Source organism: Corylus avellana, chromosome ca2 (assembly GCF_901000735.1).
Source record: "Corylus avellana chromosome ca2, CavTom2PMs-1.0".
Lineage (NCBI taxonomy): Eukaryota > Viridiplantae > Streptophyta > Magnoliopsida > Fagales > Betulaceae > Corylus > Corylus avellana.
In genome coordinates this window covers 47421543-47448707 of record NC_081542.1, presented here as the reverse complement: position 1 = coordinate 47448707, position 27165 = coordinate 47421543, and the positions used below count along the sequence as shown (strand labels likewise).

The following is a 27165-nucleotide window of genomic DNA, read 5'->3' as shown; positions in this document are numbered from 1 at the left end:
CTGATTTACAATAATTAAGATATAAAAGCTGTTGGCTGAATGCTGTTCTCTCATACTGAAGTCTGGTTCTGGTAAGTGGTGATGAATAATTGGTGCATATTCTCAAGCCTTCTTCCTGGTATATGCTTTCACTAAAGCATTATGAATAAGTACAATAAATATGGGCATTCAAAGTCTCATGATCTTTGCTGGCTAATAGGGGTGTTAAGTGAGCAAACTTGAAATCGACTCGTATAAGCTCGGCTTGTATTCGACTCGATTATTAAATGAAATACTTCGTGAACACAAATCATGGCTCGAATATTAAACAAAGCAAATTCGGCTCGAATCGGTTAGGCTCGTGAGCAAGCTCGTATAAGCTTGTGTGTGTGTGTCCTATATATATATATATATAAAATACATAATTAATTATAAATCTCATAATTATTAAAATTTTAAAATTGCATTTATATTTAAGCGTTAGAAAATGAAAAATTCTAGACCCTTCGTGATCAAAGGGAGAAAGAGAGAGCAATCATTAAAAAGACCTCGATTCAATTAGAGCAGACACAAACGAAAGGAAGAAAAATCAAGTAGAAACTATTGAGGGAGATTGCGAAAAATAGAAACTATTGAAGAATCAAACAGACCCAAACACTATCACTACCTGTCTGGTGAGCGAGGGTGAGAGAGTGGGAAATGAGAGTTCAGGTGGAAGATGTGCTATGACTGGTGAGGGAGATTGAGAGAGAGACGTTAAAAAAATATTTTTTTTGTAGGGGGCGTTGTCCCAATGCAGTCTGAATACAACCTGTTAACTTATCTCATATTGCTAAGAAAACACCAATCCCCAAGTTTGCTTATCTAGAAAAGGATGCATATTCTCTCTCTTTGAAACCAAGTGCCTTACTGTATTGACTCAGGCTCTATACTCAACTAGCCACTCTAAGCAAATGCTCATATGCAAGCTGGCTTCTTAAGCCGTTTAAGAGTACGTGATGTTTAATTTTTTTTTTTAAAAAAAATTAAATTAAATATAAGAGCTCGAGATCGAGTAAAATTTAAACGAGCCAAACTTGAACATGGAAAGTTCGCTCAAGCTTGACTTGTTTACACCCCTACTAGCTAACTACTGCTAGAGTTACTGCAAACGAGTGTTGTTTAAACATATATAGTTGTTGCTACTTATAAGTGGACACACAAGCCTTCTCCCTGATTTTAATTACCATGTTAAAAAATTTGTACTTAGAGCATCTCAGTTTAGCTACTGAAAAAGTACAACTCATTACTTTAGCTACTGTTTTTTCACTACACACTCCAATAGATCTTCTATTTTACAGTTTACTTCCTTTTAAATATTATTTCTCATTTTTTTTATTATATTTTTTTTCCAACACTCAATCAAAGAGAAAATAAACATATATATGAAATCATTCATTTCATATATTGTTGTGAAATACTGGAAAATTATTATTCTATGCTATTCTCTTGTAAATTCACACACAAAAATTGTGTATATATAGCCATGTATATTGAAGAAGTAATCAACATTAACATTAAACCCCAATTGTGACGAACATCAACATTAAACCTCAATTCACCACAATGTCTATATATATACAAACGTTCACAGCCAATTTAATTTAAAAAAAGTCCCAATTTTTTACAGGAAATTAAACAAAAATTCATCAAAGCTTCAAAACCCAAATCTAGTAAAACCCATGAAATCTGATTTCAACCCTTTGAACCAAAATTTCGTAAAACCCATCATCTTGATCAACCCTTTGAACCAAAATTTCCTAAAACCCATCATCTTCGTTGACCCATTAAACGGAAATTTCTTAAAAAATTTTCACTAATTCAAGAGTTTTCTTTCCAGCTTCCTAGAGTTTCAGACACAAAAGTTTCGAGGAAAAAAAAAATTGGTTGCTGAGAATGAAAGAGAAGAGAGAAGAAGAGAAAGTTGGAGAGAAAGAGAAGAAGAGGAAAAAATATTTTGGATGCTGAGACTGAGAGGTGTTTCGGTGGAGTCTTGACTCTTGAGTCTTGGAGATGAACCACAGAGAGAAAATGAGGGAGAGAAAGAAAAGTTAAAGAGTAAAATAAGAAATTGAAACAGTTGGAAATGATATTATATTAATATAATTGTAGAGAAAAATGCTATTTTACAAAATGATTGCTGGAAAAAAAAAAAAAGAAAGAAAGATATAATTGCTAAATTTAACTAAAAAGAGGAGTACTACACATATCAAATTTTTTTCCCAAAAATTAGTTCCCAAATTAATAATGTATCACAATCTCATGAGATTTATTATTTTGGGAAATATGTCACCAACTCATGGGATGGTGACATATCATTTGGAAACCAACTTTTAAGAAGAAAATTTAGGATGTGTAACATTTCTCAACTCAAAAACTAGGGGAAAGTCTACATACCCCCTCAAATTAACACCCAATTGACAATGCCACCCCCAAACTTTCAATTGTGACAATGTCCCTCAAACTACCAAATATTGTCAATGTTCTCTCAATGAAGAAACTACTCTTAGTAAAATAAAAACAAAAAATAATAAAACTTCTAAAAAAAACCCTAAAACTAATATACATATATACACCAAAGGTGGCAAATTAAAAAAACAAAAAAAAAAAAATCCTTTGTATAAGAAAAAAATTAAAAAAATTCAATTTTTTTTTTTGTTATAAAAAATGAATTTTTTTTTTTTTTTTTTTGTTTGTCTTACAACTTTTTTAAAATAAAAATTTCTGTTTTAAAAAAATTAACAATTTTTGTTTCAGAAAATAAAAAAATTTCGTTTTCTAGCTAAATTTTTTTTTTTTAAAAAAAATGTTTCTTTTAAATAAAAATTTCAGTTTTAAAAGAAAAATCGTTTAAAAAAATTCTTTTCAAAAAAGTAAATGAAAAATTCCGTTTAACAAATAATTTTTTTTAAAAAAAATCGTTCTTTTTAAATTAAAATTTTTCGTTTATATATATATATATATGGGTATTTTTTTTGTTGAGAAAAATATAGGGGTATTTTTATCTTTTTACTAGCCTTAAGGGGGATATTGACAATGTTTTGGTAGTTTGGGAAGACATTGTCACAATTTAAAGTTTTAGAGGGACGTTGTTACAATTTAAAATTTTAAAGGACATTGTCAATTGAGTAGTAATTTGAGGTTCATGTAGACTTTACCAAAACACTAAGTTACAAGTACCGCCGGAGATCCTCTCAGTTCTCAAAGAGACAACCTCTAAATTCTCGAAGGCCAACAGTACTTACGAAAGTGTGAAAGATTAAAGCGAACGTGCGGCTTAATTAAAGCGAACGTGCGGCTTAATTTCTCACATTCTTGAGAAGGCCCGAACCAGGCTGTCTGCCTTCCTTGAAGCTATGGGTACATTCTCCACCAAAAACTAATCTTATACAAATGTTACAGGAGACCACTTGGGGATGGGGATATATATATATAGCATTACTATATATATATATATATATATATATATCATTACTTTTTGGTTGGAGGACCATGCCATATAAAGGGGTGGAACAAGAGATTTGTGTTTGGGAGAGCAAAATTAAAAAAAAATAGTTTGGGGGTCAAAAATTAAATTTTATAAGAACTTTATAATTTTTTTTTTTTTTAGACCACCTTGGGCCTTGAGAGGTCTAGGGTCTCCCCAAGGCTCAACTTGGTTCTGCCTCTGGCCACATAGACTTTGTTGGGAGGTGGATGAGGGAGTGACAAATAAAATTACACTAATAGATTGCCAAAACGAGTAATGTTATAGGTACGACTTTTATTTCTTAAATGTGATAAGATTTTGAAAATTATCATTGAATAAAAATATAAAAGTATGCTAAATTCAATAATAATTTTAAAAACTATCTCACGTTTAAAAAGATAAAAAGGAAATAAAGTTCTTATGTACAACAGTACACCCCAAAAGAATCCTAAATTGGTTGGGAGAAGGAGACTTGGGCAGCTGAACTCGAAAACCCAGTTAAAAAAAAAGAATTGACGGTAGGCGCACAATATAATTCAAAAAACAACTCGGAGAGTGAAAAACGTGAGCCAAAAAGAAGTCGCAACATACGCTCGGTCCAAGAGCCATTTGTTTACCTATAGACAACATCAATTAATGAAGTATCAATTATAATACATCTAAAAACAAGAAAAGAAAATCGAAAATATTATTGGAGATGTGCTCCAAACAACATTAGTAAGTTACAAGTAAATTTAATAATGTTAGTCGATTATTTGACTCTTACCTTGGTGAACGCCATTGGCTGTTCAATAAACAAGAACAAAAAATTAATGATAATACTATGGGCTTTGGTTAGTCAACTCAAGAAACTACAGGTAAATTTGTTCAGAAAAAAGAATTTGTGTCAGTATCCAGATGCAGCGCGGAAGTTTCGGTGCAATGTTCAGCGGTTTAACATGACACAAGCTTGAAGATAAATCTGGTTGTCGAAGGTTGAAATATTCAGCAGTTCAGCTGAAGCAATCATCCAATTTTCTAGCATATTTGGAAGATGGAAAAAGATGATGTTGTTTCAGCTATGCTTTTCTTAATTATACCACTTTTAATGCGCCCTGTCCTTGCCAGTGGAGATCCTGTCTATACCTTTTGTAACCCAGAGTCCAGAAATTACGCACTCAGCAGCCCATTTGAAAACAATCTAAAGCTCCTTTTTCAGTCATTGCCATCCGGCCCATCCAATACTTCGGCAACAGGTTTCTACAACAACTCTACTGGGGAGGACCCAAAAGTCTATGGTGAAGCACTTTGTAGAGGGGATGTCAATTCGACAGTTTGCCGGGATTGCATAAAGAATGCAAGCCAGGAAATCTTGAATCAGTGCAAAACTGAAGATGCAACGATTTGGTTTGAGCTTTGTCAAGTTCGCTACTCCAGGCAGAATTTCTATTCCTTGATGGTTTATACTGGAAAGTATCCAGACCAGAATTATCTGGAGAAAAATCTTTCAATTAATCCAGTTCGTTTTGATAAGGTATTAACCTACTTAATAGATAACATCTCAAGAGAGGCTGCGTTTGATCCTTCGAAACGCATGTTTGCAACAGGGGAAATTAAATTTTCCAGGAAGGAAACAATTTACGGTCTTGTACAATGTACTAAGGACATCTCTGAAAGTTCCTGTTATAGTTGTCTGGTGCAGGCCTTGGGAGATCTTCATGCATGCTGCCATTCACGCCAAGGTGGAATTATTGTTAGTGCGAATTGTAATGTGAGGTTTCAGCTCTACCAATTCTACAACGCTTCAAGTGTGTTCTTAACCTACCCAAGTTCCAAAGGTAAGGACATAAGAATTTTGCTGATTGATTTCCTTTAAAATAGTGGTCTTGGTGAATCGAAATCTTCTTATGGAAAAGCAGGGCCTAAATTGAAGATTTGGATGGTTGTGGTGATTGCTTGTATCCCAATATCGGTTATAGCAGTTGTTGTTGGGTCTTGTGCTGTTTATCATGGGAGGAACAAGAGAACACAAAGAGGTGAATTTATCTAACTAGCTAACTACTAATTACCATCATAGATGTTTACCAACAAGCAGGTAATTTCATGTTTATTTGCAGATGATGAGGAAAGCCAGAAAGCACTATTACATGACCTGACAAGCCATACTGGAGTTGCCATTACACAAGACGGTGAATTGGTGAGTGCTGAAGAATTGTCCTTCATGGATCTATCGACAATAGTGGCAACTACAGACAACTTTTCAGATTCAAATAAGCTTGGAAAAGGTGGCTTTGGCACTGTCTACAAGGTAACACCAACTTTTCTGTTTCTTTGTCATGGCCTAATTATTGCTTCATATATATGGGGCCTGAATTTATGGATGATTCTCCCGGCAGGGTGTGCTGCCAGATGGCAAGGAAGTAGCAGTCAGAAGACTGTCAAAGAAGTCATGGCAAGGCTTAGAGGAACTTAAAAATGAGGTCATACTTATTGCAAAACTTCAACACCGAAACCTTGTGAACCTTTTGGGATGTGGCAGAGAGGGAAAGGAAAATATGCTTGTCTACGAATTTATGCCCAATAGAAGCCTTGACTTCTTTATCTTTGGTTTGTTCTTTGACCCTATTTATTTACTAACTTTCTTTATTAGCTTAAACTTTATTATCAAATGAAACGTCGCAAATTCGAATCTAATTATTTTTGTTATTTTTAGATTCAGAAAAACGCATTGAGCATGATCGGAAAACATGCTATAACATTGTTGCTGGTATTGCTAAAGGACTTCTTTATCTTCACGAGGACTCCCGTCTTAAAATCATTCACCGGGATCTAAAGCCTAGCAATATATTGTTGGACCATGAAATGGAAGCCAAAATATCAGATTTTGGCATGGCAAGATTCTTTGGTGAAAACCAACACTCAGCTAACACTCGAAGAATTGTCAGAACATAGTGAGTGTGCTTCTTCTTCTTCTTCTTCTTTTTTGTGTGTTTCCCAATTTTGATTTTTGAATGAAATTCAGACCAATAAAAAAAAAAACCAACAACAACAACAATAACATGCATGGTAATGCTATATATGCTCAAAACAGTGGATACATGGCTCTCGAATATGCAATGGATGGACTATTTTCTATAAAATCTTATGTCTTCAGCTTTGGCGTGATATTACTTGAGATTATTAGCGGGAAGAAAAATAGCGGCTTCTACCTCACGGAGCATGCCTAGACATTGCTTGTATATGTATGGTTTTTTTTTTGTTTTTTTTTTACATATCCGCCCAAGAGTAAGGAGGCCACCTAATCCAAAAGCTTAATAACCCTATGAGTTTGAGTCCAACTATACTATATTAATCATTCACACTTATTACATATTCAACCTGTCCACAATACTCATAATTGTATACTCAAAAAAATTCGCTCATTCTTATCGGTTTAAGCTTTTAAAAAGTGCGGTTATTTATCATATATATCTTAAACTCGTGAACTCACCCACCCTTTGCTCATGAGGGAGGAGGTGCTAATTCGTAACATGATGTATTGTATGCTTAAGAAATATATTTACTTTAAATGTGTATTGACAGGCATGGAGACTATGGAATGAAGGAAAAGAATTGGAATTTGTCAACCCTTTGTTGATGGAGTCATGCCCGACAACAAAAGTTTTAAAGTGCATGCATATTGGGCTTTTGTGTGTGCAAGAGGATCCAGCGGATAGACCCACGATGTCATATGTGCTTGTTCTGTTGGGAAACAAATCAGTTTCTTTTCCTCACCCAAAACAACCTCTATTTGTTGTGGCTTGAGTCATTCAGACTGATTACATTCCCACAACTAATCCTTCTGTAAATCACCTTACTGTTTCCAGTCTTTTGCCTCGATGATGACTAGTCACAAGATTTCCGCGCTTCATGTTATATAGCATGCTAATAAACTAATGAAATTGTATCATATTTCTGGAATATTATAGAAAATAAAAGGATCTTGCACAAGATTTATTAATTGAATAATTTAGATTTGTATATAATAAACTTTTACAGTAAAGTGTTGGTTATTTTTCGATGGCTATATATATGACTTAATTAGTGGGCTTGTAAATTGTAAATGATGAATAATTGGTAGTATCATGAAACCATGAACATTTTCATTTGCCAAAAGCTTATACCAAATTTAATCTGGGACATTTGTCCAAACAATCATGTCCAACAAAAGAACTTGGGACTCCCTCCTCCCACCTATCCATTTATCATCCAAGCCCACCAAGACTAAACGACTAAACAGACCAGATAGCATCGGCCTTTATTCCATTGTATACTTTCTTGTCGTAAAGTCATTACAGAGTACGATTGTTATTCGGCTTTATATCCCTATTGGGTAAGTAATTAATCCTCTATCTCCCAGAGTCCCACTCCCAGTACGCTTTGTTTTTTTCTTCGCATGGTACCATAGCGAGGAAACAACCTGGCCAGAACAGAATTGTTTGCCGAATTTTTCATCGCAGAAGCCAGAAGGTCTTTCTTCTGAACTACATTTTTTTTTATATCAAAATTTAATAATAATTTATCACAAATTTAATAATAATTTTAAGAGACACGTCAAAACAAAGGAAAGGGTCAAGGTGGTCTTTTCCTAGAGAGGAATTTTCATTTTTGATTTGGTAATTAATTGAAATCTTAAGTTGGAAAACTGGTCTCCCTCTCTAGATTTCCCGGTAATGGAATTTTCTTTTTGGATTTGGAATTTTAAAGTCTAATGAACCTAGTCTGACAAACTGTGAGATTCGGTCCTCTCAAATCTAAATATCCAGTTAATGGTCAAGATCTATCTAGAGATCTTGAGGCCATAAATAAGGCATATGTCTTATTAATAAAAAATAATAATAAAATATTATATATATTTTAAAAATAATTAAATAATAATAATAATAAATTAAAAAAGAAAAATTAAAAGGGCTAATTAACAATACATTGGGGTAGGGCTTTTGGCTGCATGGTCTGCAGGTGTTTCAACCACCCTACCAACCACCCCCAAGGGCCAAATCATAAAAAAAAAATAAATAAATAATAAAAAAAAAAAAAAACGAAGAAGAAGAATGATTAGGGCCATGGGGTGGCTCTAAGGGCTGGAGAAGGATCCCCTCCATTTCAAATGAAATGGAGGGGATTTCCATCATTTTGAGATATTTTTGCTCTCAAAATAAAAGTAAAATGACAAAATTGTCCCCTTAAATATAATTAAATGGATCCTCTCCATTTCATTTGTCCTCCAACTATTTATTTTTTATTTTTTTGTTTTTAAATTATTTTTAAAATATATATAATATTTTATTATTATTATTATTTTTTTATTAATAGGACAGATGTCCCATTTATGGCTTCAGGATCTCTCTAGAGAGATTCTGACCATTAATCGGATATTCTCCAGTCCAAAATAGACTGGAGACGATCCTCTTCCCAATCAGTGTGGGCCTCTCTCAGTAGATATTTCAAGCCTAAGTGTCCCAATCCCAAACACCTTCCATGAATCTCTACAGCTCCCACCAATCTTTTGTTAATTGACTAAAATTGTTTTGACCCACTTTCAAACATTCTTTTTGACTGCCATAACCCATCCCAGAAACTACATAATACAATTACAGTAGAATAAGCAAATGTATAAGGCCCATATTTTGTATAGAAATGTGGCCCCAACATTGCTGCCGTCTGGCGTCTACCGATAGTGATATGAAAACTCCTGCTCCTTTACAAGAGTTGAATATTAGAATAACGCGGTTTACTTGATTTTGACATAAGCACTTGTCGAAGAAATTACCCTTTTGATTGAATTATTACAGGACTCCAAGAATGGAATTTTTTGGCTAAGGTATAGCAGAAACATAAACTCCTTCAGCTACCATATTGAGAGATTTGGCCATTATCATAGTAGACAAGCCCTCAAAGTAAAATATGATTCATTCCCATATTGTTCGACAAGTTATTCGACTGTTTATGCTTTATGTTTTCCTCACCCTCTTCTGTAATCTGGCCTATGCCCAACCCCCGTATTCCAATTGTTCAGGAACTAGTAACTATGAAGGTAATATTACATTATTTCAGAACAATCTCCAAGATGTCCTCTTGTCTTTACCCTCGAATGCTTCTGTTTCCAAATTCTATAATACCTCCAAAGGAAATGACCCAGATGGAGTTTATAGTCTTTACATGTGCCTCAACTATGTTACTAATGAAACCTGCCAGACATGCATAACAACCGCTACAAAAGACATTTTGGACCGTTGTTCAAACACAACAGAAGCAGTTGTATGGGAGGAGGTATGCCAAATGCGTTTCTCCAACAAAAATTTCTTTGGCCAATTGAATATCGCAGGAAACTATATTGGCCTAGATAACAAGCAGAAAATTGCAGAACCAGAACTGTTCAAATCTGTTGTGAACGAGATATTGAATAATCTTACTAAGAGGGCAGCTTTCAATCTTTCAGCCAACATGTATGCTACTGGGGAAGTACCCTTTCAAGATAAGACAATATATGCTCTAGTGCAGTGCACCAGAGACTTATCCGCTGATGGGTGTAATTCATGTCTTCAGGGGGCCATAACAGATGTTTTAACTTGCTGCTATTTCTCTGTTGGGGCTAGACTTCCTAGTCGTAGTTGCTACTTGAGGTATGAGCTATATAACTTCTATAATGGATCTGGAGCTTCCAGTTCAACTAATGAGCAAGGAGGAAGTAAGTATTTGTCAACAACACTACTTTTTTTTAACACAAATTACTTTGATTATAGTAATAATTCGTATGTGGTAATCAATAATGGACTCCGAATGATTGCTTTCAAATGCAGGCAGTGGATGGACAACATGGATGATGGTAATCCTTGCAGTTGTATCAGCATGCTTGGTGATAGTACTTCTGGGTTCCTGCATCTTTTGCCTTATGATGAGGAAAAAAGCTAAAAAAGGTAAAGACGACTTCTTATAGCAGCAAGTTTTTGTAATTCTGTTTTCACTATTGAGACTTCCATATTCTTTTCTGTTCAGGGGAAAGAGAAATTATAATTAGTCAACAAGCAAATGTCTCAAACTTCCAACACACCAATTTTCAAGGAAGATATGATCCGAACGCCCAGGAATCCCCTCATATTGATTTGGCATCTTTACTAGCAGCTACCAACAACTTCTCTGATTCAAATAAGCTTGGGGAAGGTGGTTTTGGCCCAGTTTACAAGGTTATAATTGAAAACAGCCTATTCTTGTTTATGTTAATGATCACGAAAATGTCGATCGCCTCTTTTATGTTAATCAGGAAAAGGAAATGAACTTTTGTAGGGTATACTCTGTGATGGAAAGGAAGTAGCAGTTAAGAGGCTCTCTTACTGTTCAGAGCAGGGTACAGAGGAATTCACAAATGAAGTTCTATTAATAATGAAGCTTCAACACAAAAATCTTGTCAGGCTACTTGGGTTCTGCACAGAGCGAGAAGAAAAACTGCTTGTTTATGAATTCATGCCCAACAGTAGCCTGGATGTCTTTCTCTTTGGTTCGTTAATATCTTCCCCACTCTTTTTGTTGTTTTAATGGGCACTCGAATCAACTTTGTAAACATTCACGCATAGACCAATGAATTGAATTACTTTCAACTTTTAATGGTTAGATCCAAGGAGACGTGCACAACTCAATTGGAGCAGAAGACTTATTATAATAAGCGGAATTGCACGAGGAATTCTTTATCTCCATGAGGATTCTCGACTTAGAATCATTCATAGAGACCTAAAAGCTAGCAATATATTGTTGGACTACGACATGAATCCTAAGATCTCAGACTTTGGAATGGCAAGGATCTTTACTGGCAATGAAGGTGAAGCTAATACTGCTAAAATAGTTGGAACATAGTAAGTAAATGCATTTAAGATTAGTGTGCCTTTGGTTATTTAATTATATATATGTTAACTTTTTTTTTTTTTTTTAATATGCTTTGAATAGTGGATATATGGCCCCAGAGTATGCTATGGAAGGATTATATTCCATTAAGTCAGATGTTTTTAGCTTTGGAGTACTCTTGCTTGAGATCATAACAGGAAGAAGAAATGCCGGCTTCCATTGGTCAAAACGTGCTCCTAGCCTCCTAGCATATGTAAGGTTTTGTTTGGCTAAAGTCTAGTCTTTACTTTTAGAGTTGATACTAAGTAGAAGTGGCAATTCGTGTTAGCAGGTTATATCGAAGCATGAGTATAATATTATATAAGTTAATCATAATTTGACCTATTTAATTATATGGGTCAGACCCCTTGCCTCTAAATTGTTAATTTCGTGTTGAGTTCTTAAGTTGTGTCAAAATGGGTATAAGAATATATATCTTAATTTTAATCAGACCCATTTAATTAAATGAGTTAAATTGCTTAAACTTAACTAACTAATTTCGTGTTTAGTACCTATTGAGTTCATAAGTTGTGTAAAAATTAGTCAGACCTAATATTGGGTTAAAAATTGTCTAAACGCATTAAATAATGGTGCAGGCATGGCAATTATGGAACGAAGGGAAAGCAATAGAGATGATGCATCCTTTATTGAATGACTCATGCTACCCAGATGAATTTCTAAAAAACATTCATATTGGATTGTTGTGTGTTCAAGAAGATGCAAATGATAGACCAACCATGTCTTCTGTTGTAGTAATGTTGAAAAATGAAAGTATAACTCTTTCCCAACCTCAACGACCTGCGTTTTCTGTTGGAAGATTCACTGATCACTATGAAACAAGTCACGACTCTATCAACGGTTTATCGGTTTCCAATATTGGGCCTCGGTGATGGAACCCATAAGCGGATTTGAAACTTCATTAATGCCTTATCTTCTGTGCTGTACATCAATATATGTTTGTATTTGCATGTAATTAAGTTAATTAACCTCTATAATATTATTTTATAATATATGTATTTGCACATGTAATATTTAATTTGTTAGATCCAATGAATGAAAGTGATTTCAAAGTTTGTCTTCTCCTTGAATTCCAGAGAAAGACTCCTAATATTCCACGTCAATTGTCGAGGTTAATACATCATTGTTAGTTCTTGTATTGGCTTAATTCAGTTCCAAAATGCAAAAGTTACTGTCCACGGGCTCAAACAGTACTGTTATAGAATGCTCAGAATCAAATCTCTACCGTTCATAATGTAGATTCATGTGTCATGAACATTTTACAAAATTTCAGCTCAATCGGACCACAAATGCCCATCGATCGGAGCTATTGATCAAGGCTGGACAACATTTCCAAAATGTTGTTTTCTCCCCACTGCAGGCCATGTTCGGATAGGGTGCTAGGCTGTTCGGACAAGCTTTCCAGCAAGCATATTTTTGCTCCACAAGGCCCTATTCGGATAGCCCATTAACCTGTTCGGACACTCCGTACCTATTATGCCCAAAAACGTGTTTTTAGTGGGCCCAGGTCTAGGGTTTGATGTACTGATATATATACATCATTATAGAAGAGAGATACACGAATTTTCGCCCCCAGAGAGTTCGTCGGAGGCTATGCTAAGAAAGATCATATGTGGTGAATGTTAAATTGAATCTCTTATAGTTTTAGTTATTTATTTGATAAATCTACGGTTGAGAAATCTATCGGAAGGGTCCGATAAAGAAAAATCACGTTGAAGAAGATTGTGAGTAAGGAGGCGAGCTGTAGGCTTGTCGATCTTACAGAGCCAAAGTCTTGCAAATGGTTGTTAGTGTTCCTAGTGTCTGTAATCTCTGGATAATCTTTTGATAGTAATTTCCTGGGTTTAGCTGCCCCAGAGAGGTCTTACTTTTATATCGGTTTCTAAAAAGTTTCCTCTTCGTCACCAAAATCCTTGTGTGTGATTGTTTATATTTTGATGATTGTTTGCTTAGATTTAAATATTGTTAATTTCGCATTAATTGGGGTTTCGGAGTCGTTAAGTGTTTTTCAATCATTAATTAACTTGTGAGAACACGCCAAAGACTTTAAAATTTCCAATAAGGATTGCCAAAAAGGACAGGTGTGGCCCAGCTTCTTCCACCAGCTTGAGGTGCTGGATTGAGCATCCATGCTGACCTCGCACTTGTCTTGTGTAATTGAACTATTGGCCGAAGGGAAAATGCCAAGAATTATTTTCTTATTGTAATAGATATATCTAAATTTGTTCCTATTTGCTCCATTGGCTGTGAACTATGCCTCATGAAGCGGAGGTCATTAGTTTGAATCCCCATTTCCCTTCCGTTGTGTGGACATGTAAAAAAAAAAAAAAAAAAAAGATGTATCTCAATTTATTTCAAAAATAAATGAATAGAAATCGAATATATTAGAGCTTTAATCACATGACCTGATTCTTAAAGGTCATGCCATTAGGTTTAAAGGTAGAATAAACAACAAACAAAGAATTCAACTTATATTATAGCTACCAAAAAATATATATATATATATTCAACTTATAATATAGAGTAAACCTCTTTATAAGTCCCTGTACAAGGGATTAGGTGACAATATTATTTATCAATACTAATAAATTAATAATGTCTTTCATTCATTGATATGAGGACTAAATAATTAGTATATTTTGTCTCTAATAAATAGCTCAATCAACTGAAAATCACGTTTTATGAAGCAGTTATTATTTTTCTGTAAACACTTTAAGCCCTTTCGCTGTAAAACCTACTCATGAAGTGGACAACCTTAGCCATTTCTCTAGCCCTTTTCCCTCATCCCATCGGATTGGAAATGCTTGTGGAGTTTAAAACTGCAGCATAGGTTGAAACATATTTTTTGGAAGATCACATGGACCATCCTCTTGGTGTCATCCTCAAGACCCTAACTGATGCAATGGTGCAAGCCACAGTCTGGGTTACTGGGTGGGAGAGAAAGAGGTCATTTTTGGCTCGATCAGCTGGCTTTTGGTTTTGTCGTTTTGGTGTGAGTGAAGTCGATCGTGTAGGAACGACTTTAAAAAATTATCTCAATTTTTTTTTTCCTTTTTCTAATAAAAATTTAAAATTATTTTCTATTTTATATCACATCAATATTTTTCTTTTTTCCATAGAAGTTGTAGAAGTCTATAGACGTATCTCGTGAGGCCGGCGTGAACGATTTACAATACTTTTAAAAATTCCAATAAAATTTAACAAAAAGACAAAAACCTATGACCAAATTCATCAAGACTTTTCCAATAACTCTGCATAACGACTGTTAAGAGAAAAAGAAAAAAGAACTTATCAAAAGAAATGATTCAGAGACAAAAACAAAAAAACAAAAAAAGAAAGACTTTTCTTTTTTGTTTCTCAATATTAATATATTGATCAAAAATCAGAATCATCACTCATCACTGCATGCGTGTGCAACTGTAATGAATGCTGTCAATTGTTAAAAAAAAAAAAAAAGTTTTTTTTTTTTTTAACATATCAATTAGTTAAACAACATTTAGCTAGCCGAATAAAAATGCTCTTAAAAGACAGAATAAAATTTTTAGAAAAAAGCTCATTTTCAAATTTCTCCCAAAATACAGTTTTAGACTTTTTATTTATTATTTTATATCAAAAAGTTTAAAAAATATTAATTAATTTTTTTTTTTTATCAAACAAACTCATTTTTACTTGACATAATTTTTTTTTTTTTTTAATGTATTAAAGGTCCGTTTATGCTTGCAATTTCAAAAAGTGCGATTAAAAATAACGATTTTAAAACATGCGATTTTGGAATGTGATATTTAAAAACCTAGTTCGAGCATCTCAATTCAAAAAATAAAATAAAATTGTATAGTACTTCTCAATTCAAAAAATAACTCGGAAAGTGAAATACAAGTCTTGAGGCTGACTACTGACTAGGGCTCACGTGTGTAACGTGTGTTGACTGGACAAAATCAAGTCATTCATGCAATATAAGCTCAGTCATATAACTCGACTACCAGCCGCCTGAAAAGTCATTTATTTAGATATAAAGTCCTTAAGACAAAATCAAACTATCAATTATAATACTTAAACAAGAAAAAACAAAATTGAAAATAATGTTCGAGATTGATGAGCTACAAGCAACAATCACTCGGAAAGTGAAATACAAGTCTTGATGCGGACTACTGACTAGGGCTCATGTGTGTAATGTGTGTTGACTGGACAAAATCAAGTCATTCGAGCAACATAAGCTTAGTCATATAAGTCGACTATCAGCCGCCTGAAAAGTCATTTGTTTAGATATAAAGTCCTTAAGACAAAATCAAACTATCAATTATAATACTTAAACAAGAGAAAAAAAATCGAAAATAATGTTCGAGATGAGCTCCAAGCAACAATAAAAAGTTACAAGGAAATTTAATAAGAATAATACTATATATTAGACAAGTATCTATGTTTTATTTATCAAAATTAATATAATTTGGTAGACCAAAATAAATTTTATTTTTAGAAAATATCACATCACGTCAATTTTGGTGTAGGTTGATACTTGTTTAGTATATATTAATTTTCATTTAAATAGCATCTCTCTTTAAATAATGTTAATCGATTATTTGACTCTTATATATTGATGGAAGCCGATGGCTATTCAATAAAGAAAAAAAATAAAGGAAAATTACAGTTTACCCCCCAAAGTTGACAGCGTTTTTCAATTCGAACACTAAAGTTTTAATTTTTGCAATTCACCCCCCAAAGTTCCAAATTTTTGCAATTTGACCAATTGTATCCAAAACTTTCCATATTGCCCCTAATTTTTATTTTTTATAAAAAATAAAAATAAATAAAAATCTGGGTGGCCGTAGCCACTCCTTCGGCAATCTGGCCATTTTTGTACCCCAAATTTTTTTTTTAAAAAAATAAAAAATAAAAATCATGGGCAATATGGGAATTTTGGGATAATATTGGTCGAATTGAAAAAAAATTGGAACTTTGTGAGAGTGAATTGCAAAAATTGAAACTTTGATGTTTGAATTGAAAAACGCTGTCAATTTTAGGGGGGTAAACTGTAATTTTTCTAAAAAATAAAAATAACAAGGACAAGGGGCTTGGGTTAGTCAAATCAAGTAAAATCTTTTTCGATCAGTCGGTATCCAGCTACAGCGCTGAAGTTTCTGTGTAATGTTCAACGGTTTAACATGCCACAAGTTTGAAGATAAAATCTGTCTTTTGATTGGGTGGCTTTCCTTTTTTTGGAAAATTCTGGTTGTCGAATAGTAATCCAAGGATGAAATTTCATGCAGGCAGCATCTAAAGAGCTTTTATGCTTGATCAGATGTCAGGCTACTTTAATTTCCATCTAAAGCAACCATTCAATGGAAAAAAATATAGTTTCAGCTATGCTTTTCTTAATTATACCACTTTTAATGCGCCCTGTCCTTGCCAGTGGAGATCCTGTCTATACCTTTTGTAACCCAGAGTCCAGAAATTACGCACTCAGCAGCCCATTTGAAAACAATCTAAACCTCCTTCTTGAGTCATTGCCATCCAATACTTCGGTAAAAGGTTTCTACAACAACTCTACTGGGGAAGACCCAGACGAAGTCTATGGTCAAGCTCTTTGTAGAGGAGATGTCAACTCCACAGTTTGCCGGGATTGCATAAAGAATGCAAGCCAGGAAATCTTGAAGCAGTGCAAGACTGAAGATGCAACGATTTGGTTTAAGCTTTGTCAAGTTCGCTACTCCGGGCAGAATTTCTCTTCCTTTATGGTTTATTTTGGAATGTATCCAGACCAGAATAATCTGGAGAAAAATCTATCAATTAATCCAGTTCGTTTTGATAAAGTATTAACCTACTTAATAGATAACATCTCAAGCGAGGCTGCGTTTGATCCATCGAAACGCATGTTTGCAACAGGGGAAATTAAATTTTCGAGGGAGAAAACAATTTATGGTCTTGTACAATGTACTTGGGACATCTCTGAAAGCTCCTGTTATAGTTGTCTGGTGCAGGCATTAGGAGATCTTCATGCATGCTGCGATTCACGCCAAGGTGGAATTATTGTTACTGCGAATTGTAATGTGAGGTTTCAGCTCTACCAATTCTACAACGCCTCAAGTGTGTTCTTAACCTACCCAAGTTCCAAAGGTAAGGAAATAAGAATTTTCGCTGATTGAGTTCCTTTAAAATAGCGGTCTTGGTGAATCGAAATCTTCTTATGGAAAAGCAGGGCCTAAATTGAAGATTTGGATGGTTGTGGTGATTGCTTGTATCCCAATATCGATTATAGCGGTTCTTGTTGGGTCTTGTGCTGTTTATCATGGGAGGAACAAGAGAACACAAAGAGGTGAATTTATCTTACTGGCTAACTACTAATTACCACCATAATTATTTACCAACAACCAGATAATTTCATGTTTATTTGCAGATGATGAGAGAAGCCAGAGCGCACTATTACATGAGCTGGCAAGCCCCACTGGAGTTGCCATTACACAAAATGGTGAATTGGTGAGTGCTGAAGAACTGTCATTCATGGATCTATTGACAATAGTGGCAGCTACAGACAACTTTTCAGAATCAAATAAGCTCGGAAAAGGTGGCTTTGGCACTGTCTACAAGGTAACACCAACTTTTCTATTTCTTTGTCATGGCCTAATTATTGCTTCATATAGATGGGGCCTGAATTTATTTATGCATGATTCTCCTTGCAGGGTGTGCTACCAGATGGTAAGGAAGTAGCAGTTAAAAGGCTGTCAAGAAAGTCATGGCAAGGCTTAGAGGAACTTAAAAACGAGGTCATACTTATTGCAAAACTTCAACACCGAAACCTTGTGAAGCTCTTGGGATGTGGCATAGAGGGAGAGGAAAAGCTGCTTATCTACGAATTCATGCCCAATAGAAGCCTTGACTTCTTTATCTTTGGTTTCTTCTTTGACCATTATTTCTTAGTAACTTTTTTTTGTCAATTTAAACTTTTCTATATATCAAATCAAACGGCCTAAGTTTAAATCTTATCTTTGTTATTTACAGATTCAAAAAAACGCACTGAGCTTGACTGGAAGACATGCTACAACGTTATTGTTGGTATTGCTAGAGGACTTCTTTACCTTCACGAGGACTCCCGTCTTAAAATCATTCATCGGGATCTAAAGCCCAACAATGTATTGTTGGACCATGAAATGGTCGCTAAAATATCAGATTTTGGCATGGCAAGGATCTTTGGTGAAAACCAATACTCGGCTAACACTCAAAGAGTTGTCGGAACATAGTGAGTCTACTACTTTTCTTTCTTGTGTAAGTTTTTTGCCCAATTTGTTTGTTTTCTTTTATTAAAAAAAAAAAAAAAAAAAAATCATGGTAATGCTATGTATGCTCAAAACAGTGGATACATGGCTCCCGAATATGCAATGGAGGGACTATTTTCTGTAAAATCCGATGTATTCAGTTTTGGCGTGATATTACTTGAGATTATTAGCGGGAAGAAAAATAGCGGCTTCTACCTCACGGAGCATGCGCAGACACTGCTTGCATATGTATGTTTCTTTTGTTGGCACAAGAGTGGAGAGGCCACCTAATCCAAAAGCTTAATAACCCTATGAGTTTGAGTCAAAAAAAAAAAAAAAAAAAACGTATTTTTTACCAATTGGTCCCTCCCCAAAAAAATTTTGGCCCTTGGTCCCTGAGTCCAACTATGCTATATTAATCATTCACACTTATTACATATTTTCATTATGGATCTCAAACCTGTCCACAATACTCATAATTATATACTCAACAAATTTACTTAATTTTATAAGTTTAAGCTTTTAAAAAGAGCGGTTATTTATCATATCTTAAACTCGTGAACTCACTCACCCCTTGCTCATGAGGGAGGAGGTGCTTCGTATAGCATGCATAAGAAATATATTTACTTTAAATGTGTATTGACAGGCATGGAGACTATGGAATGAAGGAAAAGAATTGGAATTTGTAGACCCTTTGTTGATGGAGTCATGCCAGACTACAGAAGTTTTAAAGTGCATGCATATTGGGCTTTTGTGTGTGCAAGAGGATCCAGCGGATAGACCCACAATCTCATCTGTGCTTACTCTGTTGGGAAACGAATCAACATCTCTTCCTCACCCAAAACAACCTCTATTTGTTGTGGCTAGAGTCATTCAGACTAATCACATTCCCACAACTAATCCTTCCGTAAATCACCTTACTATTTCCGGTCTTTCACCTCGATGATGACTACTCACAAGATTGCCCCCCTTTGTGTTATATAGCATGCTAATAAACTAATGAAATTGTATCATTGGAAATGGGTCATGTATATGTGATACATGTAGGCAAGGAATATGAAATAGAATCTAACATCAGATTATATATCTTGAATAAAAATAAATAAAAAAACTGCAGAAATTACAGCAAAATGCCAAAACAAAAATTCTCAAATCTAATGATAAATTTAAAGGGGACATCAATTTTAGAGAAATAAAAGGGAGATAGGAATCTTGAATATAGCATTATAAATATATTAGACTTTTACGGATGGCCCTGTGACTTAGTGGGCTTGTAAATTGCAAATGATGAATAATTCGTTCTTTTATGAAACTATGAACATTGTCATGTGAAGCGATAATACCAAATTTAAACTAGGCCCGTTTGTCCAAGCATAGCCCATTTGTGAAGTTAAACACTTTTTTTTTTCCCTTCGCATCTGTCTAGTGTCTACTTTTCATCCAAGCCCACCAAGACAATAGCTCCTGCTTTTTTTGGTAGCTTAGATACGACTACCTAATTAATATAAGTTGTTATGGATCGATATTACTTTCTTTTTTTTTTTTCTTCTTCTAATCAAATAACGAAAAGTGGGTTATAGATTAAAAGACTACAAAAGGGGTGGGCACCCCGGCAACAAAGCCCAAATGGTAAACACAGTATAAATAATCAGGTCCAAAAGGACCCAACAGCAAGCAATGGTATTGCGCATGCATGGTCTCAAAAGAATTATAAACAAGCTGGGCCTTTTTCTGCACTACACAAGGCAGTGACAAATAGCAAAAGAATTCAGTAAAGAGTGTGTTGCCGTAAAGGCAACAACCGCCGTTAAATACTTGTTGCAAGGCAGACATTGCAGAAAACCGAATCAGAGCCATTGAAGGCTAACAACCAGCAATAGAAATCTCCCCCACAAGATCCAACCATTTTAGTGCAAGGAGATTATAACCCACAAAAAGCAACAAATACAACAAAGAAAAATAGAAAAGCTCCAAAAACAAGCTTCAACAAAAAAACACCCACACATAAACAACATACAAACAGCTAAAGAAAGTGATTGGCACTATGTACCCCTTTTTTTTTGTTTAATTGAATTCGGGAAAGAGTTATAACGGATGATCCTTACCACTTTTGATCTGAAACGAAGAGAGAGTGAAAAATCCTAAACAACAAAAAATTGAAAAAAAATATGAGCTCTCCAACAATAAACTCAAAACGAAAACAACAATACGAAATTACAAATAAATAGTAAAAGATAAGACAAACAAATGTCTCGGTCCTCTCAATAAGGCCGCATATAATAGTAACAGAAGTAAAAGAGACACAGATTAAGACGAACCTATCTGAACGCTCATTTCAAAACAACATCAACCATTGAAAGAAGGCTGAAGCGGTACTTATTTCTTACGTGGCAAGTACTTGCATTTGAATATGATTCAGACTTGATGATGTTTGATTACAAATACTGTTGAAGAAGGAAATATCAGCAACGGTCATAAATTAAATGAGAAAATAAATCCACTACGTTAACGATTTCCTTGTATAGAAGATCACAACATCAATTCTCAACGGCTATGTAAACCAAAATTTCTATATAAATACATTCTCATGTAAATCGATTATTATCAAGTAAATATTCAAGTATTTTCTTATATTGGTTTTTTTCATAGTATCAGAGCGTGCAAAAACTCTGTTTCTGTAATTGAAAAACAAAGTCTCATTTTTTTTTCTTACCTACTGCACTTAGTTTCTTTCTCTGTTACAGTATCTCGAAAATATCTTGCCCGATTACTTTAGGGGCTAGTCTCACTCGTTTTCGCCGGTCAGAAAACGTTCGGGTCGTCAGTGGTCCTCGTTGGTCAGAGGCCACCATTTTTCAGCGTCATGAGAGCGACCCAGTGGTGGTTGTTTGGTCAGAGGTCACCAATCCACACCCCAATGATTTTCCCATTCCGATCCTTGCTTAGAGGTCCTCCCCACTCCAACTCGCACTCAACCCGTGCTTATTGGTGTTGCGGCTGCTGGTCCTCCCACTCCCGTCGCACACCCACACCGTAGCCACCGACCCACAATCAGAATTTCTCTTCCATATTTTTTTTGGCCTACTCCGGTCTGCCCGTTCAGATTCACCCAGATTACACCTCCGCTTGAGCACATTTGGTACTCCTTTGTGCATTCTGTAACAGCATCAAAGAGGAAGGAGATCCCCTTTTCAGCTTTTAGGTAAATTCTTGCTTTAGCTCTCTTCTTTTCCCTTTTTTTTTTTTGGTTGGATCAGACCTATCTCATAAGTGGAACCATTTATCCTCTTATTTACTAAGCCCAAAACCAGTAGCTTCTTATTTCGTTTTTTTTTTTTTTTGTCCAAGCTCACTTATTATCTATAGAAGCCCACAATCCAATTTGCCTCCCTGTTATACTACATGTAGTTTAGGCTGGTCACACATCACCCTAAGCGACAAGTAGTTTAGTGTCACACCAAAAAAAAAAAAAAAAAAAATCATGATTGAAACTACAACTCCCACAGCCTCTACAGTGTCTATACCTCCTTGCCAAGATCCCAATCATCATCTATACCTCCACCATTCCGATCACCCTGGTGTGGTATTAGCATCTTAGTCTCTTAATGGAGACAATTATCAAACTTGGAGCCGGGCACTCATTATGGCTCTCAGCGCCAAGAACAAGCTCGGATTTATTGATGGGACCATCTCTCCACCAGTAGCCTCCTCCGACGATTTTCCACAATGGAGCCGTTGCAACAATATGGTAAAATCTTGGTTATTAAATTCCATTTCTAATGACATTTGCACTAGTGTTATTTATTGCAACCTTGCAAGCGACATTTGGTCGGATCTTAAAGAGCGATTTTCTCAAGTGAATGGTCCTCGCATGTTTCAACTCGAGCAAGATAACAGCACCCTCGTTCAAGGCACTATGCCTATTGCCACATACTTCACAAAATTCAAAGGGTTATGGGATGAACTATCAGCACTTCAGCCCACCTCCCCTTGCACCTGTGGCGCACTAAAGGAAGGCCTCAAACTACAACAATGTCAGCGTACTATCAAATTTCTCATGGGTCTCAATGAGTCATATGCAGCTGTTCGGGGACATATCCTCTTGATAGAACCATTGCCTTCAGTAAGTCGTGCATATGCCTTGGTCCTTCAAGAGGAACGCCAACGTAGCATTACCATCCCACCCACCATTGAGGGCATTGCCCTGGCTGCAAAAGGCAATCTACCACCACGAAAGGACAGTCGATCTATTTTTCAAAAGAAGGAAAGACCGAAATGCACTTATTGCGGTCGTGATGGCCACACTACTGAGCGGTGCTACCAACTTAATGGATTCCCTCCTATTCGTCGCAAGATTGACTCAGGCTCAGGCTCTAGCCTTAAGCCCTGTGCTCATCAAGTTTCCACTACCAGTAGTTTTCCTTTTACACCTGATCAATGCCAACAGCTCTTTGCAATTTTGAATAATGTCACTCCACAACAGTCCATGGCCCACCGAGCAGGTGGTACCGAACCATCTCTTTCAGGTATGTCTTCTGTTTTATCTAATAATTCATTATGGATTCTTGATAGTGGTGCTACTGATCATATGGTTTGTTCTCCCACTGCCTTAACCCAGTCATATCCTATCCATGGTGGTACTGTCCAATTACCTGATGGCTCATATGCTTCCGTAACTCACATTGTGACTTTCTCACCATCACTCATTCTTTATAATGTCCTTTTGTGTTCCTACTTTTCATTTTAACCTAATCTCTGTACGTACACTATGTCGGACATTGCATTGTCGCATTATTTTTTCTTCTGATTTTTGTCTTATTCAGGACCTTCGCTCGATGGTCTGGGCACTGAGCGAGATGGCCTGTATCACTTCACTAACACGAGACCCTCACGGTGTCAGGTGGCAAAGTCAACCTCACAGCTTTGGCATCACCGATTAGGTCACCTCTCCAATAAAGTTTTGTCATATCTTTCCAATAATGTATCTGAAATTTGTAGTTCAAATTCAGAACAATGTTTTGTTTGTCCTCTAGCAAAGCAAACACGTATACCGTTTCCAACTAGTCATATTTCTTCTATTGCACCTTTTGCATTAATACATGTTGATATTTGGGGTGGTTACCACACATCTTCAATTAATGGGGCACATTATTTTCTGACCATTGTTGATGACTACACCCGATATACATGGGTATATTTGATGCAACATAAATCTGAGGCTCGCTCTCTTCTCCAATCCTTCATTAACCTTGTCGAGAACCAATTCTCGACTACCATCAAAATTATTCGTAGTGACAATGGCCCTGAATTCACTATTCCATCCTTTTATTCTTGCAAAGGAATCATCCATCAAACCAGTTTTGTCTCTACTCCCCAACATAATGGAGTTGTTGAACGCAAGCATCGTCATCTTCTCAACATGTCCCGAGCCTTACTTTTTCAAGCCCACTTACCCACACGTTTCTGGGAAGACGCTATCCTTACAGCTACCTATTTGATCAATAGAACGCCTACCCCCCTCCTATCTGGAAAATCTCCATATGAAAAGTTACACAACTCGAAACCTCAATACAATCACTTGCAAGTTTTCGGTTGTTTATGCTTTGCTTCCACTCATTCACAAAATCCATCAAAACTTGACCCTCGTGCCATACGATGTGTCTCCCTCAGTTATCCTTATGGTCAGAAAGGATATCGTCTATATGATCTTGATCACCACAAAACTTTTATATCTCGTGATGTCATTTTTCATGAAGATCATTTTCCTTTTGCCAAAACTCCCACTGAGCAATCTCTACAGGTCTTACCTATCCCTTTTGACATTCTTGATAATGTCATTACCGCTTTGTCACCTGTTGTTGAAGCTCAAGTTGCCCCTTCCACCATCTAGACTTCTGCTTCTCCTTGTCCGGTCACTTGGCGATCCACTCGGTCGACCCAGCCACCTGTATACTTACGTGATTTTCATCTTGCACAGGCTTTGCCGTCTCGTCCTACTCAATCATCTGAATCAGCGTTGGTGCATTCGTCAGGTAACCCTTACTCCCTTGATGTCTTTTTATGTAACAATCTCATATAGCGGAAAAACTGTAATTATCAATACAAAAAAATACTGTTAAAATACTTTTCTTTATACAAAAATACCCAAAGCTATGTCGTACAAGGCATTTATACAAATCTATCAGACAGTCTAAACTCTAGACAAAACTTAACCAACTTGGAATCTCTGTACATCTCAATATGAATCTCTAATCACAACTGCATAATTACCTTGATTTTCCATTCTTGCAAGCACTACAAAAAACTGTGAAGTAGTGAGTCAATTGATTTCCGATAATATAAATCATTGTTGAATCATATATAGCAAAATGCTAGACAAGTTATAAAACCACAAAAATCCGTATTATTGGATATCAATATCATACTTAGTAAGTAAGAATACTTACAGTGGATTACATGAATGGATCATCAAAGGTAATTACTTGAAACCCGTTCTGCTGCAGTTAGTCCATACCCATAACAATCCCTTCACTGACTTTCTCTCTCTCTCTCTCTCTCTCTCGCCTAAACTTTCTTTCTTCCTCTTCAGCTCTCTGTCTTAAATTTCCCATCTCACTCTCGGTTTCTCTTGTGTTCTTTCTTTCTTGTAGCGCTTGGTCTCGCCCTTTCTCTCTCGGTTCTGAGTAAACACTCTTAAAAGAAAAAAGACCGAGTAAAAAGCGGAAGAAGGAAGAATATATGCAAGAGATGGGAGAGGAGATGAGTGGTGAAAATTGTGAAGGAGAAGAGTTCTATTTATAGGAGAAAATCAAACACTATTCTACCTTCAATTTACAATTATACCCTCATTTTACTATTTCACCAACCCTATACTATTTCACCAACCCTATACTATTCTACCAACCCTATACTATTCTACCTACTCTATACTATTCTACCTTCTTATTCTACCATCCTTATACCTACCATTTACTATCCTATTATTTCACCAATTACCATTCATACAATATCATAAATTTCTCAAGAATTAATATCATTGCCTAATATGAATATTAATATAATCATAGCATCAAATTAATATCTCTAAAATAAGACTTTAAAAATCTGGGGTGCTACATTTTATCTTACACATGTCTCTCTAACCACCATCGTGCCTTTACCATTGCTATTTCCCTTGCACAAGAGCCAAAGTCGTTTTTGCAGGCCATGCAAGATTCTAAATGGCGTGATGCTATGCATGTTGAGGTGGATGCTCTTGAGTCGACTCAGACATGGACTCTAACTCCTCTTCCATTCAGAAAGAAACCCATTGGCTGCAAATGGGTTTACAAAATCAAATATCACCCAAATGGTTTAGTGGAACGATATAAAGCTCGCTTAGTGGCTAAGGGTTACAACCAACAGGCAGGCCTTGATTATATAGAGACCTTTGCTCATGTCGCTAAGATGGTAACTGTCCGCTCTCTCCTTGCACTTGTTGCCTCATGCGGATGACACTTGCATCAACTTGATGTAAACAATGCCTTCCTTCATGGTGACCTTCACAAAGAAGTCTACATGCACCTTCCTCTTGGTTTCGGATGAAAGGGGGAGACTAGAGTTTGAAAACTCAATAAATCTTTGTATGGGCTTAAACAAGCTTCAAGACAATGGTATGCAAAACTCTCTTCCACTCTCATTAATGCAAGATATAAACAATCCAAGGCCGACTACTCACTATTCGTCCGATCCCACGAAGGTAACTTCACAGCTATTCTCGTATATGTAGATAACATTATATTGGCAGGCAATAACTTGGAGCAGATTCAGAAGCTTAAGAAACATTTGGGAGACCATTTCAAACTCAAAGATTTGGACAACTTAAAGTATTTTTTGGGTATCGAAGTGGCTTATTCAAAGAAAGGCATCTTTCTATCACAAAGAAAGTATACTCTTGAAGTACTTGAAGACACAGGCTTCCTTGGTGCTAAACCCATCACTTTTCCCATGGAGCAAAATCTGGCACTCAGTAAACATGATGGAGACCTCATTACGGATCCCTCGTCATATCGTCAACTAGTTGGTAAGTTGATTTATTTAACCATTACCAGACCAGATTTGGCATATGCAGTGCAGATGTTGAGTCAGTTTATGGACAAGCCACGAACATCTCATTTAGATGCAGCACATAGAGTATTACGCTACATCAAGCAGTCTCCAGGACAATTAATTCTCTTATCAGCCACAAGCAATATTCAATTACATGCATTCTGTGATGCAGATTGGGCACGATGTAGAGACACTCGATGTTCAGTCACTGCATATTGTATACTTCTTGGAAGCTCACCAATATCTTGGAAAACAAAGAAGCAGACAACAGTATCCCGTTCTTCAGCTGAAGCAGAATACAGAGCTATGGCCTCAACCTGCTGTGAAATTACCTGGTTTCGGCCACCCCATACCGGCCGTATAGGGTGGCCGAAACCACCCCCAGCCCCTTGGGGGTGGTCCGGCCACCCCCAAATGCACCGATCCTTTTTT

General features: G+C 35.9%; 2 protein-coding genes and 1 pseudogene across 2 annotated transcripts; all 3 read left to right on the top strand.

The window, feature by feature from the left end:
* The first annotated feature begins 4520 nt into the window (after positions 1-4520).
* Positions 4521-7348, top strand: LOC132172013 (cysteine-rich receptor-like protein kinase 25; annotated as a pseudogene).
* A 2061-nt stretch (positions 7349-9409) lies between these two features.
* Positions 9410-12270, top strand: LOC132170070 (cysteine-rich receptor-like protein kinase 10). The gene is made up of 7 exons (XM_059580980.1): positions 9410-10193; positions 10306-10422; positions 10502-10689; positions 10790-11000; positions 11115-11352; positions 11444-11594; positions 11977-12270. The coding sequence occupies exons 1-7, from the start codon at positions 9410-9412 to the stop codon at positions 12268-12270; spliced, it is 1983 nt and encodes a 660-aa protein (XP_059436963.1).
* A 4464-nt stretch (positions 12271-16734) lies between these two features.
* Positions 16735-19591, top strand: LOC132172014 (cysteine-rich receptor-like protein kinase 15). The gene is made up of 7 exons (XM_059583436.1): positions 16735-17509; positions 17592-17712; positions 17839-17980; positions 18073-18283; positions 18392-18629; positions 18744-18894; positions 19292-19591. The coding sequence occupies exons 1-7, from the start codon at positions 16735-16737 to the stop codon at positions 19589-19591; spliced, it is 1938 nt and encodes a 645-aa protein (XP_059439419.1).
* Positions 19592-27165: the final 7574 nt, after the last annotated feature.